General features: G+C 38.2%; 1 protein-coding gene across 1 annotated transcript in view; it reads left to right on the top strand.

Annotated features, from left to right (window-relative positions):
• ABCA12 (ATP binding cassette subfamily A member 12) overlaps nucleotides 1-13,032 on the top strand; it is a 144,167-nt gene that overhangs the window by 38,283 nt on the left and 92,852 nt on the right. The window contains exons 8-12 of the mRNA XM_089477824.1: nucleotides 2,108-6,163; nucleotides 8,447-8,562; nucleotides 10,227-10,333; nucleotides 11,040-11,287; nucleotides 11,375-11,487. Coding sequence (XP_089333950.1) covers nucleotides 2,108-6,163; nucleotides 8,447-8,562; nucleotides 10,227-10,333; nucleotides 11,040-11,287; nucleotides 11,375-11,487 — 4,640 coding nt within the window. The remainder of the gene's footprint in view (nucleotides 1-2,107; nucleotides 6,164-8,446; nucleotides 8,563-10,226; nucleotides 10,334-11,039; nucleotides 11,288-11,374; nucleotides 11,488-13,032) is intronic.

Genomic DNA, 13,032 nt, shown 5'->3' with positions numbered 1-13,032 from the left:
AGAGGTTCTCTAAAGTCTCTGGCAGATATCTGTATATATATTAGTCATTAATAAAAGTGCTACACTTCCATACCATCCAGGTAACATACAAAAAACAAAAACAAAGCAACAATGAAACAATTATATTGTTCCCTATCACTTAAAAAATAATTTTAGAAAGCACTGAACAGATACGCTAACCAACTGAGCTGAAGACAAAGTGGCAGAGATGTATTTTTCAATGCAAACAAGTTGGTAGAGAAGTGAAATTCTGAACCTTGGGAAGATATCATTGTGAAATTGGTTGGTGTGCCTATCAGTATCTATCATCACAATTAAAGAGGCAGTAGTTCACTTTGTTTTTTTGCTTTATCTTGTTTATTTTCCAGATAAGAACAACTCAGTAATGAATGATATTTGTGAATTTTCCCTTTATTGGAGAAATAATTGGAGCTCGTTTACTGATACGAAAGATGTTTTAAGGTAAGATCACAATCAGAGATTAGTTTCTTTAAAGCAGTATTTCTTAAGCTATCTGATGTGGCAGACCAGTAGAAGTTTTCCCACAGTGTTTCAGGAACCAGCACCATATTTATGGCCTTTGGCTACAACTGTTTCTTTCTTTTCTGGAAACATGCCACGGACCAGCAGCCAGTGGCTCACAGACCATGGTTTTGAGTAGTTCTGCTTTATATGGTGAAAATTGGGGTTCCTTCTAATGTGGAAATCTATTATGAAATGGAGGGAAGGGGTGATAAGAGGGAAAGTTAGCAAAAATTGTATTATTTTCACTAGATCATCCAGTACCCATTCTACTGTTTGGGAAAGCAGATCTGCAAACCAGTGGCATATTGTGATATTAAGTGAAGCATCCATGCTTTAGAGCTGGTGTTTGTACAACTTTGATACAACACTAACAGTACAATTTCATCAATAGTAAGACCCATAGTGTCCAATAATGCTTACTCCCAGATAGGTGTTTATCACATTTTCCCTTAGGATAACACACTCCTCAGCTTAGACATAACATTGTGGTTTAATGGTGCATGCATGAGCTGTAGACCCATTCATTGCTAGCTTTGATGTGATGAGAAACATTTATTTCCATCTTCAACTAACTGTGGTTTGTTGTTATTTGTAAATCTGAAACAGTGGTTAATCTTCACTATGATTTAGGAAAATAAACTAGGCTCAGAAATGGTGGTTTAAATTTGGCTCCCCCCCAATCTTTACAGTAGTTAAAACTAACCACCATATGTACAGGTTTGGACTTAATAACAAAACCTGATTGGGTGACAGTTCATTATACACTACCTCACAGTTTAATAGTGTGGCGAGGCTCTTAATACATTGCATTCAATGTAATATCTTGAAAAAGGTCCAAAACACACTGCAGAAGTAATCCAGTTTGAGACCACTTTAACTGCCTGGCTCAATGTTAGGCTCAGTTCTGGGAACTGTAGTTTTGTGAGACATTTAGCCTTCTCTGTCCCAGAGCTCTACACTGCAATTCCCAGGATTGCCTTGCACTGATCAAGGCAGTTAAAGTGGTCTCAAACTGGATTATTTCTAGTGTGGTTTGTAGCCAATTTAATTCTGAGCAAAGGTTGCATCTGTGAGAACATGGAGTTATGTACAGAAGTGAGCCATTACTAATGATTGTTGAAAATGAGAAGCCAAAATTTGAAAGGCAAATATTTTGTGAAACACTAGATAGAAGATATTTTTGGATGGGATTAAGTCAGCCTAGGAAGTACTCTTGTGTACTCTTCAGTCTAAATAGCCTTTCTTTTATCAGAACAAACAGTGGTGTTATTGTTTTCAAAGCAAAACAACTCCAGTCCATTACACATTATGCCACAGGTGGGGAATCTGTGGTCCTCCAGATGTTGGACTCTAACTGATTAAATAATCACTGACCAATGTGAGCTAAAGTTCAGAAACAGTTGAAGGAATATAATAATAAGGACTCTAGCTTCCCCATCCCTGCCTTATACTACAATAACTTTGTTAAAATTTAAAATGTCACAAGATAGTTGTTTTTGCTGCATAGATTAACATGACTATTCTTCTAGAAATTGCTCTTTTTAATTTCCATTGAATTGTATTTCTACATTTTTCATTTTAGAAAAATATTCTCTGCGGATTTTATGGGTGAAGACTTGGTTGGTGAAGCAGGTCATCTCTCAAAAGAGCTCTCAAAAGAGATGAAGAAGTTTCGGCAACTTCTCAAAGATCTGCAAGGGAAAGTTAGTACTGCTGATCTGAAAAACTTAGAGCTCTTCAAAGGACATGAGAACAACACGATATTGAGATTGGCTGAAATCCTGCAGTGGCAAATGGGAGGTGACAGAAATAATACATCGAGAGAGCTATTACATAAGGATGAAATCAGTGAACTCCACAACTTGACACGTCTTCAGCTTCAGAATGGCTTCAAAGTGTTGCCATTATTTAACAAAAGGACCTATTTAAAAGAAGCTCAAAAAATCTACAACTTTTTAAAAAGCATTTGGGATCTAGCTTTTTCAAATAAGACTAACTTTAAGGAAAGAAATGCATGGGAAAACATTAAAATGTTAATTTCGCACAAATTTCCTTACACATCTGAAAAGCTTGAAAGATACTTAACTTCTGTTGAAGAAGTGCCATCTTTGTTTGCAAATTCACTGCTTAGACCTACAACTATTGAGAACTTTCCCGAAAAACTCCTGACAGTCCAAAACATCTTTAATATCATTGCAAATGTTAAGACAAGTCGTAGTTACTTACTGATCTCCACCTTGACTGGCATGATGGAGGAAATACAAAATTTCCTTCGTGAGCCTCTGTGGAATGAATTCAATACGTATTGGCATATTAGTGAAAAACTGAGGTCTGCAAAATGGAATGATACAGATATCATTGTTTATGGACAGGTTTTAGATATTTTGCACAACAGTCTACATATCCCCCACAATCGTTCAGACCGACCTTTGAAAAAGGAACTTGAGCAGCTGACTAAATATGTAAGCCGCTTACTGGAAGTGAATGGTGCTGAAAGCAGAGGACCCAATGTCACCATGGCTTTAGATGCCATCCTGAAAACTCTACATGTGTTAAACGACTTGGAGGAAAAGTACATTGATGAATTCATTACTGTTAGTCCATTAATGCAAGTTGATAATGAAACTGTCCAAAGTTTGTTTCACATATTCAAGGAAGGAGTAGATATACTTTCTGACCCCAGGTTGTCAGAAGCATCTGGTATTAAAAAAATAGATGGCCTCTTCCAGTATTCACAGATATTGCTTTTGCCGGAGTTGTATAGGGCCCCAGTATGGCAGAATTCTTCAACAGAAGCCAAAGTGTTGGACCTTTTGTATTTAACACTGAGCCCTTTTCTCAGTGAAGACATTCAGGCTAATGAAAAGCTGCCAAACTGCACTGTTAAAGACCTCCATCTTATCACAGTTGAAGTGTTGTTGAATAATGCTACACTAAATGAGGCCTTAAGAAGAAGCCACTGCCATTTCCTTTTTACTTCCACAGACTTCAAAACCCACCATCATACATTTGCTGAATTGTTTCAGCTTGCACTAAGAAATGTAAAAGCTATGCTAGCTTCTGAGACGCTTCTTAAAAACAAAAGGAAATACTTTTCAAATGAATTTCAGTGTCTCATCAAATCGTTACAACTTTCATCAGGATTTCTCTCCAAACTGAACAGTTTCCATAACTACAAGAATCCCTGGATACAAAAGATGCATAAAAGCCTAATGGCCATTTCTAATGATCTCTCCCAAAGTAATGAGACCTGCCAAGTACCATTGTTTGGCAGTATGGATGTTAGGAATGAATCTTCTGCTTTACACATTTTGAGTCATTTTATGCTGAATGAATCGGAGGCTTATGTACCAAATGTATCTGGCAGTCCATCAGTCTGGAATCGTGCACTTGCATCTTTGATTTCACTGTACAGTGAACCTCATAAGAATGCCATTGTATCAAAGATGTTAGAAGTGAGCAAAAAAGCTGCTAAGGATTCAAAATGGGAGAATTTCTCCAAGGTTTTCAGTGAAGTTGCAGTTATGTTGAGGTCTAGTCAAAATGTGACAAATGCAAAGCAGTACATTCAGTTACTAGAAAAAACCAGAAAAGCCTTAATTCTTGTTGTCGCAGGATTAGCTCCCAATAAAACTGAAAACTACGAGTTCATTGAAATTTTAAGTTGGGGGATGAAACCTTCCAATTTGGAAAAGGTACTTGGTTTGTTCACAGCATCCTTCAACGCAACATCTGACATGGAATACCAAACTTATTTCAAAAACCTTTTTAATACCTTTTCCCCACCCATGGATGTTCTTGCTCGAAGTCTTTTCTACACGAATCCTCATTGGGAGGAAAGCAAACAGGCATTGAACCTAAGAGAGATGGTATGGAAGAAGTTGTTTTTGAATAAGACCCATTTTAACTCGGCAAAACTATGGGAAACAGTCCAAAAAGTGATGTCTCTTTCAACGCCACTCTTACCTGAGAGCATGCAGTGGGATTTGAATGCAACACAGGAAGTCCCATTTTATAGACTTCTGCTGAAATCTACAACCACCAAAGACATTTTGGAACAGCTCTCGGTACTTTGGAATAACTGCTATAGTGAAACATATAAGAACATGACTGAATGCTATCCCTTGATCACACATGTTTCAAAAATAATAACAATAATCCAAAATACTATGAACAAGCCACAGGGGAATGTATCAACTGTCATTCATGAACAGCTAAGATTTTTTAAGGCAAATCGCAGAAGCCTAGATACGTATGCAAATGTTTTAAATACACTGCACAAATATTTATCTCTTCAGGATGATTCTCATTTTCCCTTCAGTCTAGAACTGGAGAGGCTTACTAGACTTTTATCTCATGCACTCCAAGAGCATGAATCCTCCCAAAGCAATATCTCAGATACCATTAACACTGTCATTAGAAGTCTGTTAAGTCAGGAAAACTTTGAACACCAGTTTAGCACCAGCCAATTTGAAGCAATCTTTTCCTTATCTAACAATAGCAATAAAGCCATCTGGAGAATTAATGACATATTGAGACAAGGGGCAGTAATACTTTCTGATAGAAGATCGGGTGAAGAAACCGTTAAAGGCAAAATGGCTAAGCTGTATGGTTTTTCACAGGTTTTGTTTCAAAAGGAGTTTGAATCTTTGTTAGGGCACAGTACTTCAGCGGAAGGAAATATAGCAGATATCTTGCACTTATCACTGATTCCTTTCTTAAATATCAGGAGTCATAGAGATGGAAGGCCAAAGAATTGCAGTGCCCAAGAGGTAATTGACATAATACTTCAGAGGTTGTTTAAAAATGCCACCATCCAGGAGTCCTTGAAACAAAGCCACTGTGAACTATTGTTTACTTCCACGGATTTTGAAAACCATACAGTGTCTCTGGAATTAGCAAGTCTTTACAGAAACAATAGTGAACGTTTTTCAAGTTCATTGTTATGCATCATCAAATCACTACAGTTTTCCTCAGACTTTCTTTCCCAAATGGACATTCTCTTCCATTTTAAACATCCTTGGATACAGAAGAGTTATGAAACTCTAACAGCAGTCTCTAAAGAGCTGCCTCCAAGTAATGCAACTTGCCCAATCCCAGTCCTTGGTGCTATTGATAGCGTACTTAGTTCGAACCCTTTAAATATTGTCCCTCCTTTTTTAATCAACGAAGCTGAATTTAGTTTGCAAAATTTCACTGGCAACTTCGAAGACTGGAGAAAATTGTTAGGGCTCTTCAGGCAATTGCAGGATAACCTTCTTCTAAATGCTCCCGTGAATGAAACTGGATGGAATAATTTTTCACAAGTCTGGAGCCTGGTCTCTCAATGGAGCCTAACAGAAAAGGAGTACACAGAATTTGCTTTGAAACTAGTGGGAACGGCTCTGGGTCACAACATGTCAGTTCCAGAAATACTTGCCACCAGTGTTTATATGGTTAAAAAAGGCATGTTTCTGGATTTGCTGAAGGAGCTTAAAAAAGATCTGGATCCGAATTTTCTTTCAGACAGAAGCAGCCTGGGATATGGCTTTGATAATATTACATTTCCTGTTGCCCTGACTGTGGAAACCGTTTTGAGCAAGATGCTGCTTTGGAATCAAGAGAGACAAATATCACCTCCAAATGATTTGGTTGCACAGTGAGTCATCAGTTGCATAATTATCCTAAGAAAGACTAAAAAATATGCAAATTCTAGGATTTGTAATTTGTTATGGAACCAGAGCCAACAGTGAAGACTAAACAGTTCACAAAATTACAAATCCCAGAATTCTATGGTATTGAGCCATGACAGTTAAAGTGGTGTCAAACTGAGTTATTTCTGCAATGTGGATGCAGCCCCAGTGTGGCAGTTACAAAGAACGGTTAGGAAAGTTATAAATGATGCACCATCTTGGGGAAATCTGTTTAATCATGGCTGTAGTTCCCGATGCTCTAAATTCATATATTTTTTACTGCAATAATCAACCAAACTAGTTTATTCTACAGTAGCTGACCAGGCTTTTGCATGTTTTTACTGCAGTGAGTGCAGCTGAGATTTAGGAATTAGGATTGCTGTCAAAAACTTGGTTAATCTGAAGCAAAGTTCAGGTAAACTACCTATTTTAAGCAGAGATGTAAAATTTCTGGAAATTGTAAACTCATCAGAGGGATATTTTTTTCTAGGTTTCTTTCCCAGGAAAAAAAAGATTTTTTTAAAGAAAATAATATTAGCAGATTGAAAGTCACTTTATTACGTTAGGAGCATCAAATTTATTACACGTAGTTTTGCTTGCATAAAGTTATCATACCTGATATATTCAAATTACAGTTTATTCAGACAATAATTGTAAACTGAATCTTTTTCTAATTTTTTTTCATTCATTCATTTATTTGTTACAAATGGAGCTACAATGTCCTGAACTATAAAAAGCCTTTTAGTTTTCTCAATTTATTTTAAAAATAGCAAGAACCAAAGAAACCACCAATACTAGTAATATATATATATATATATATATATATATATATATATATGCAAATTCTGGGATTTGTAATTTGTTACAGCACCAGAGCTGACAATGAAGACTAAACAGCTTTGTCTGTTCCAGTTCTCCACAATGCCAAGTATACATAAAGCACTTGTTCGAATAAAAGAGCTGAGAAAAGGGAACCAGCAAAAGGAATTGCAAGGATTAGATACTGAACATTGTCTTACATAAAACTCTTCTATAGTTTTTCAACATCCTTTTTAGGGGGGTATGGGGCTGGACAGATGGGCGGCATCTAGCGGCCCCTTTACTGGCTGGATCAGTGCTGCAGCAATCTGATCTCTAGAGAGCACAAAAAGGAGCTGGAGAAAATGGCTGTTTTGGGGCCCTCTAAAGGGCGTCATAGCCATGGTGGTGCAGCTTTGTAATGCATTTTTGGTGCTGCATCATCTAGATGCAGCGCTAGGACTGCACCATGATGCTTAGCGCCATCTAGAAGGGTGTGCGGCATCATGACATGATGGGGCAGAGTCATGGTATCCAGCATGCGGATGGTGCACCATGGTTCTGTCTACAGGCCGGCACAAAGTGCCAGTGAGCAGAGCCCCTTAATGTATTATCACCTTGTCTGAAACATTCATCCTTCTAAAAGAAAATTCTCCATCATCCATTATTTTGTTTTATTTTCTTTTTTTTCCTTTCTTCTTATCTTATCTCATCTTATCGATCTTTTCTTTCTTTCTTTCTTTAGAAAAAAGCATTCTGGAAAAAATAAGTAGAGGAAACCAGTTTCTTTTTCCAGGCCTAAACACCTTTAAATTTAAGGTGATTTAGGTCCTAACCAAAAGGGCAGGATACTATGGGTTTTTCACTTGGGTCAGTCCCTGGGCTGGTGCAATTATGTGCTTGCTTACCCACCTGCTGCCGTGCTGGCAATCTGCCACTGCTGCATGCCCCTTACCTGCCACTGCTATTGCATCCTTTCGAAGGCCCTTGTTGTGCCCTGTAAAGGCAGAATCAGGGCACCTGGCTACACCCATATCACAGGCAGCATTGGGTAAGAGGCACATAGGACATCTGGTCTGCTGGCTGTTGCTGCAGGGTTTCCAGGAAACTCTGCAGCAAATAGCTGGTCTTTTTAGACTGTATAAAGACTCCTTTGGCCTGGGATCAAACCAGGGCCACTGGATTGGTGTCCAGACTGGCCAATCCCTATCTGGGCCTAATAGTCGGCATCATCTAGGCAGGACAATGCCAGGATGGGGAGGGGGGACATGGGCTTTGGGGCCTGTCCGTATAAACTCTTAGGTTCACCAGTTCCAATCTAATGGCTACAGACTTTTCTTTGAGTTTAGGACTTCCATTGAAAGCTAAATGTGTTGGTACATGTATTCATTTTGTCCTGCTTGCTGCATCACACTTAAGAAGCTGACCCCTTGCATGTTGATTTCTCTCAGGTTCCTGTTTTCAGAATTTGAAAATGCGTTTATACAGATGTCACCTGACAATGGCTTCAGATCATATTTGATTTGTATAATGAATGTCACTGAAAGGCTCGAGAGTGAATGGACAGGTAATGTACCTTTTGTGAATGGCATACTTTTTTGCTTTTCATGGCCTGTTACAGACTGCCAAAATAAAGCTGCTTCAAGTCTCTTTGGAGGTATGCTATTTAAATGATGCATGCATCCTAAGAATCCGGAAGCTGCACCAAAGCCACACTCCAGTGCTTAGGAATGGAGTGTGGCTTTGGCACGACCTCCGGACTGTTAGGACCCATGCATCATTTAAATAGCATACCTCCAAAGAGACCCGAAGCAGCTTTATTTTGGCAGTCTGTAACAGGCCCATGAAACTTTCCCCATGGGCAGCTGAATTCATTTGGCAATTGAAAAGTATATTCACTGGCAGAAGTATGTTCCTCAACTAGAGCTAGGAAGCTATAGTCCTTACAAATCCTCCCCATGCTCCTGTGGTTAGAAAATGAGTGCCTGACAGACGTGCATGACATTTGCTTATACCACGTCAAACACGTACACGAGGCAAGTTCAATAGTATAACAAGTGTCATTTCTGCATAAAATGTATAGTGACTGTATTTTTTGTGTTTAATTATTATTATTTTGAATAAAACATACTGCAGAACCTTAGGTAGATTCCGCTAGTTTAAATTCTATTGAATTTAACAGAAAGTCAAGATTCTTCCTTCTAAATAATAAAAAAATTGTTTGCTGGCATTTCAGATACATGTACTGCATCCTGAGACATGCCACACTGGATTAAACTAATGGTGCATCAAAAGGCTTTCCTGCCAATTTGTGTCCTAGAACTACCTATCTGTTCATTTCTAAAACTCAGATTTTACTTTTTGACTTTGGAAAGTCCCCAGGGCAAAAATATATATATAAATAAATAAATCCAAAATAAACAGCTAAACTTTTTTTTCTGTCTAAGGGCTTACACTAAAAACTAGGGAAAGACTGCTAATGAAGAGATAGCCTCTGAGCATACAGAGTTTGCATTTCTCTCAGTGCTACAGAACCACATCTTACTCGTGAAATTAGGGCGCTTGGATTTCCAGAACATATGGTGTGGTTTGCCTGCAGATTTCATGTTGGCATTTATTTTCTGAAGTTAACTGGCTGTCCAAATTAGTGTAACAAGTTCATTTGTATATATATCTTCAAGTTTTGCTTTTACCAAAAGAAGTGGTTCTATCTGTGCTTAACTCTTTTGCTTCCACCTGATTTAAAACTCAATATCAACCCCACCTTCATTTCCACCTGTAAAGGGGGGAAATATGAAAACATAACTAAGTTTTATTGGTAGCCACTTAAGGGATCTTATAGGTCATAACTGGGGTGTTTGCTTTTGTATGTTTTTAATGGTTTTTATATTTTTAATTGGTTATACTCATGTGTTACCTTTAATTATGTTTTTAAAGTTGTACTATTTTCAAAGCATCTTTTAATTTAAGTAGACTAAAAAGTGAATACATTGGGCCCTTGATATCCGCTGGGGTTTGGCTCCAGGACCCCCCAAGGATACCAAAAACAGTGGGTGCTCAAGTTCCATTATAAACAGTGGGATAGTAAAATGGTGTCCCTTATATAAAAGGGCAAAGTCAAGGTTTGCTTTGTGTGTGTGTGTGTGTGTATTTGTGGATGGTTGAATCTGTGGATAAAGAATCCGTGGGAAAGGAGGGAGGTGTGTAATTTATTATTTGGTATTCTTCCAGGAACCTTGACTCTTCCACTAGAGATAGCACAGTTACAAAGGGTTCTTTTGACTCCCCATGATACTTACAAGAAATATTCATCAGTTCCAGAAATCTTGTTGTTAAAAGTAAGTAGCTTTACAGTACTGATTGATTTAATATGAATGCACATGCTTAGAGCAACCATTATCAAGGCTTAAGCACACATTATGTACAAATATATCTACCAAGGATCAAACAGATGATTTTTGAGGGAAAATATCTTGTGGGCGGGAAATGGAGCACAGAAGTGAGTATGTTCACCTTAACCACTACCCTGCCCCTGGCTGCTTCTCTGATTTAAATCTTCTGTCCCAATTTGCCTCTTCAGGTGATTACAAGGAAGAAATTGCTTCTGTTTTGGCAGGAGCAATCTTGAGAAGTGACAGGTGAAAAAGACTTAAGTATGGCTCCAACCCCTTAGCTTCTCTGATCTAAATAATCAGACTAAAGCAATTCTTGTATCTTTGTTACATACACGTGCATATAGCTTGTAGGGCCACCCTCATGTCAGTAAAAAACAATATTCCTGTCCTGCCTTTGATGTTAGCTATTGGTGGCTCCCATGTCTATGAGGCAAGAAATCTAGGTTTTAATCAAGGCTTTAAATGAGGTCCAGGTTACTCAATCCCTTAGTAAATAGCTCATTTAAGGCTGGTGAAAACCTGTAATGGGTTCACTGTCCCACTGACATGGGATCCACCAGCCATAACTAGTTGTTTAGGTTTCCTTCATCACTTTTCTATCATACATGTACGAATAACTGATTTGTGCCTGTCTTGATTGTGTTTAAAGCTAAATCGCCTCCAAAACTTGACATCACTCCTTTGCGACTATGAGAGCATCAGGTCATTGCAGAAAACTTGCCAACTGCCTGAAGTTAGTTTTGTAGAGCTGTGTGATCAAAGTGAGTTCCACAAGAAGCTTCTTCGCAGTGTAAGCAATCGTGTAGTGACCAGTTCCGTTAACCGCAGAAGGGTGTCTGAAGAACTCCAGAAAACGTTTATTGGGGATCCCAAAAAACTCCAACAGCAAATTATCTGGTAAGACTTTCTTCAAAGTAAGCTGCATCATTGCACATTAATTTGCAAGGAAAAAATACTTACTATTTTTCTTTTTCTTTAAACAAGGTTGCAAGAAAATGTGCCACAGCTTCAATATTTTCATGATATCCCTGCATATATGGCATCTCTTAATTCTATAGTGAATATCACCAAGAATATAACACGTTCCAAGAAACAAGGTATCCCCCCCCCCATAATTCCTTTTAAAAAGCTATTTTAAAGCTCCCACCTAGGTTTTCTTTTCTTTTTTTTTAATCCTGAAATGTGGAGCAAGCTATTTCTTATGGTGTAAATCAAGTTTTAATCCCAATATGTATTTAAATTAATGGGACTCATTATTTATGCAAGTCCTATTGATTTTGGTGGATTCATTGATTAAAATTGAACTTTGTCCACTATCTTCCAAAAATTGGTCAGGGTAAGTGTTGTAGAGGTTGCTTGTTTCTGTCTGCACAGAAATATTACATTCTGTATAGAAAAAGCTGTTTAGCAATAGCAATAGCAAGTACATTTCTATACTGCTTTTCAGTGAGTCACTCCTACGTACATAACATGTTAAAACAGTCATAGCAATATATGTAGTTCTTAATAAAAATGAAGGAACGTTAATTGGAAAGGTAGCTCTGTTCTTTGTGGATCTACTAAGCTGTGGATTCTATGGATGCAGAATCTATGGATACAGAGGGTCAACTGTAGATGATCCAAAAGTACACAGATGGCATCTGGAACAATAAAAACATAAGAAAGTGTTAGCTGGCCAAGTTAAATGCCTTCCTGAACAGAATAGTTTTAAGGATGTGGCAGATAAGGAGCTAAATGACTCTCTTGGGATAATATATGTGTCAGAACTACTCAAGGAATAAAATATTTTATTGCAACCAGTTTAAGTGTGGGGAGGGAGTTTAAAATAGTTTGCAGTTTATACACATCATTTAATGTGACAGATTTCTGTATGGCAGCCATCTTAATCTGTTAAAGGAAGCACAAACAAAAGTCTGGTGTCATCTTAAAGACTGAGGTCAAGATCTCAATGGGGCCAGTGTAACAGTTGCACTTGAAAGAGCTTTTTACAGGCTTGCATGAGGAGGTATCCAATATCCCCTTGTGCAAACACTTCCCTGGATGCTCGAACTCAGTCTGACCATTTCAGAGACACAGCTTGACCGCCACCCCGATAACCAGTGGTCGCTCATGGGGTGTGCTTGAAAGCTACCAGCCACACTGCCACAGTGACTGTTGGGCTTGATACTTCTGTACTCCAGGGGTATGTTGGTAGAGCTTTATGTTATGCTGACTTTAAACAGGAACATGCCCTTACACATTTATTGAGAGAGAAGTTTTCAGTCTGAAGCCACTTTTGGAATCATTACTGTCCTTAGTAGTCAATTACATGCATGACATACCTACTTGGAAACAGGGAGAAAAATATTGACAGTGAGCCCAAAAGGCCATTAAAAACAGAAGACAGTGTGTGACGTTTCTATGTAAAGCTCAAATGTAGTAAGAAAGATAAGAACAATGGCAATTCATGAAAGCTGTTATTTGTGGCAATATACTCTGGAGCATTCACACTACACAGTTATAGTGCTGTGATTCCACTTTAACTATCATGGCAAAATTCTATGACATCCTGGGACTGGCCGTATAAGGAGGGGCCTTTTCAAGTCTCAGCCCAAAAGCTCCATTGGTACCTCTTATAAAACTACACATCCCAGGATTCCACA

The sequence above is a fragment of the Sceloporus occidentalis genome, unplaced genomic scaffold (genome assembly GCF_023333645.1).
Source record: "Sceloporus occidentalis isolate IW3139 unplaced genomic scaffold, rSceOcc1.0.p SCAF_12, whole genome shotgun sequence".
Taxonomy (NCBI): Eukaryota; Metazoa; Chordata; class Lepidosauria; order Squamata; family Phrynosomatidae; genus Sceloporus; species Sceloporus occidentalis.
The sequence above is the reverse complement of the archived record's forward strand: the minus strand, read 5'-3'. Positions and strand labels throughout refer to the sequence as shown.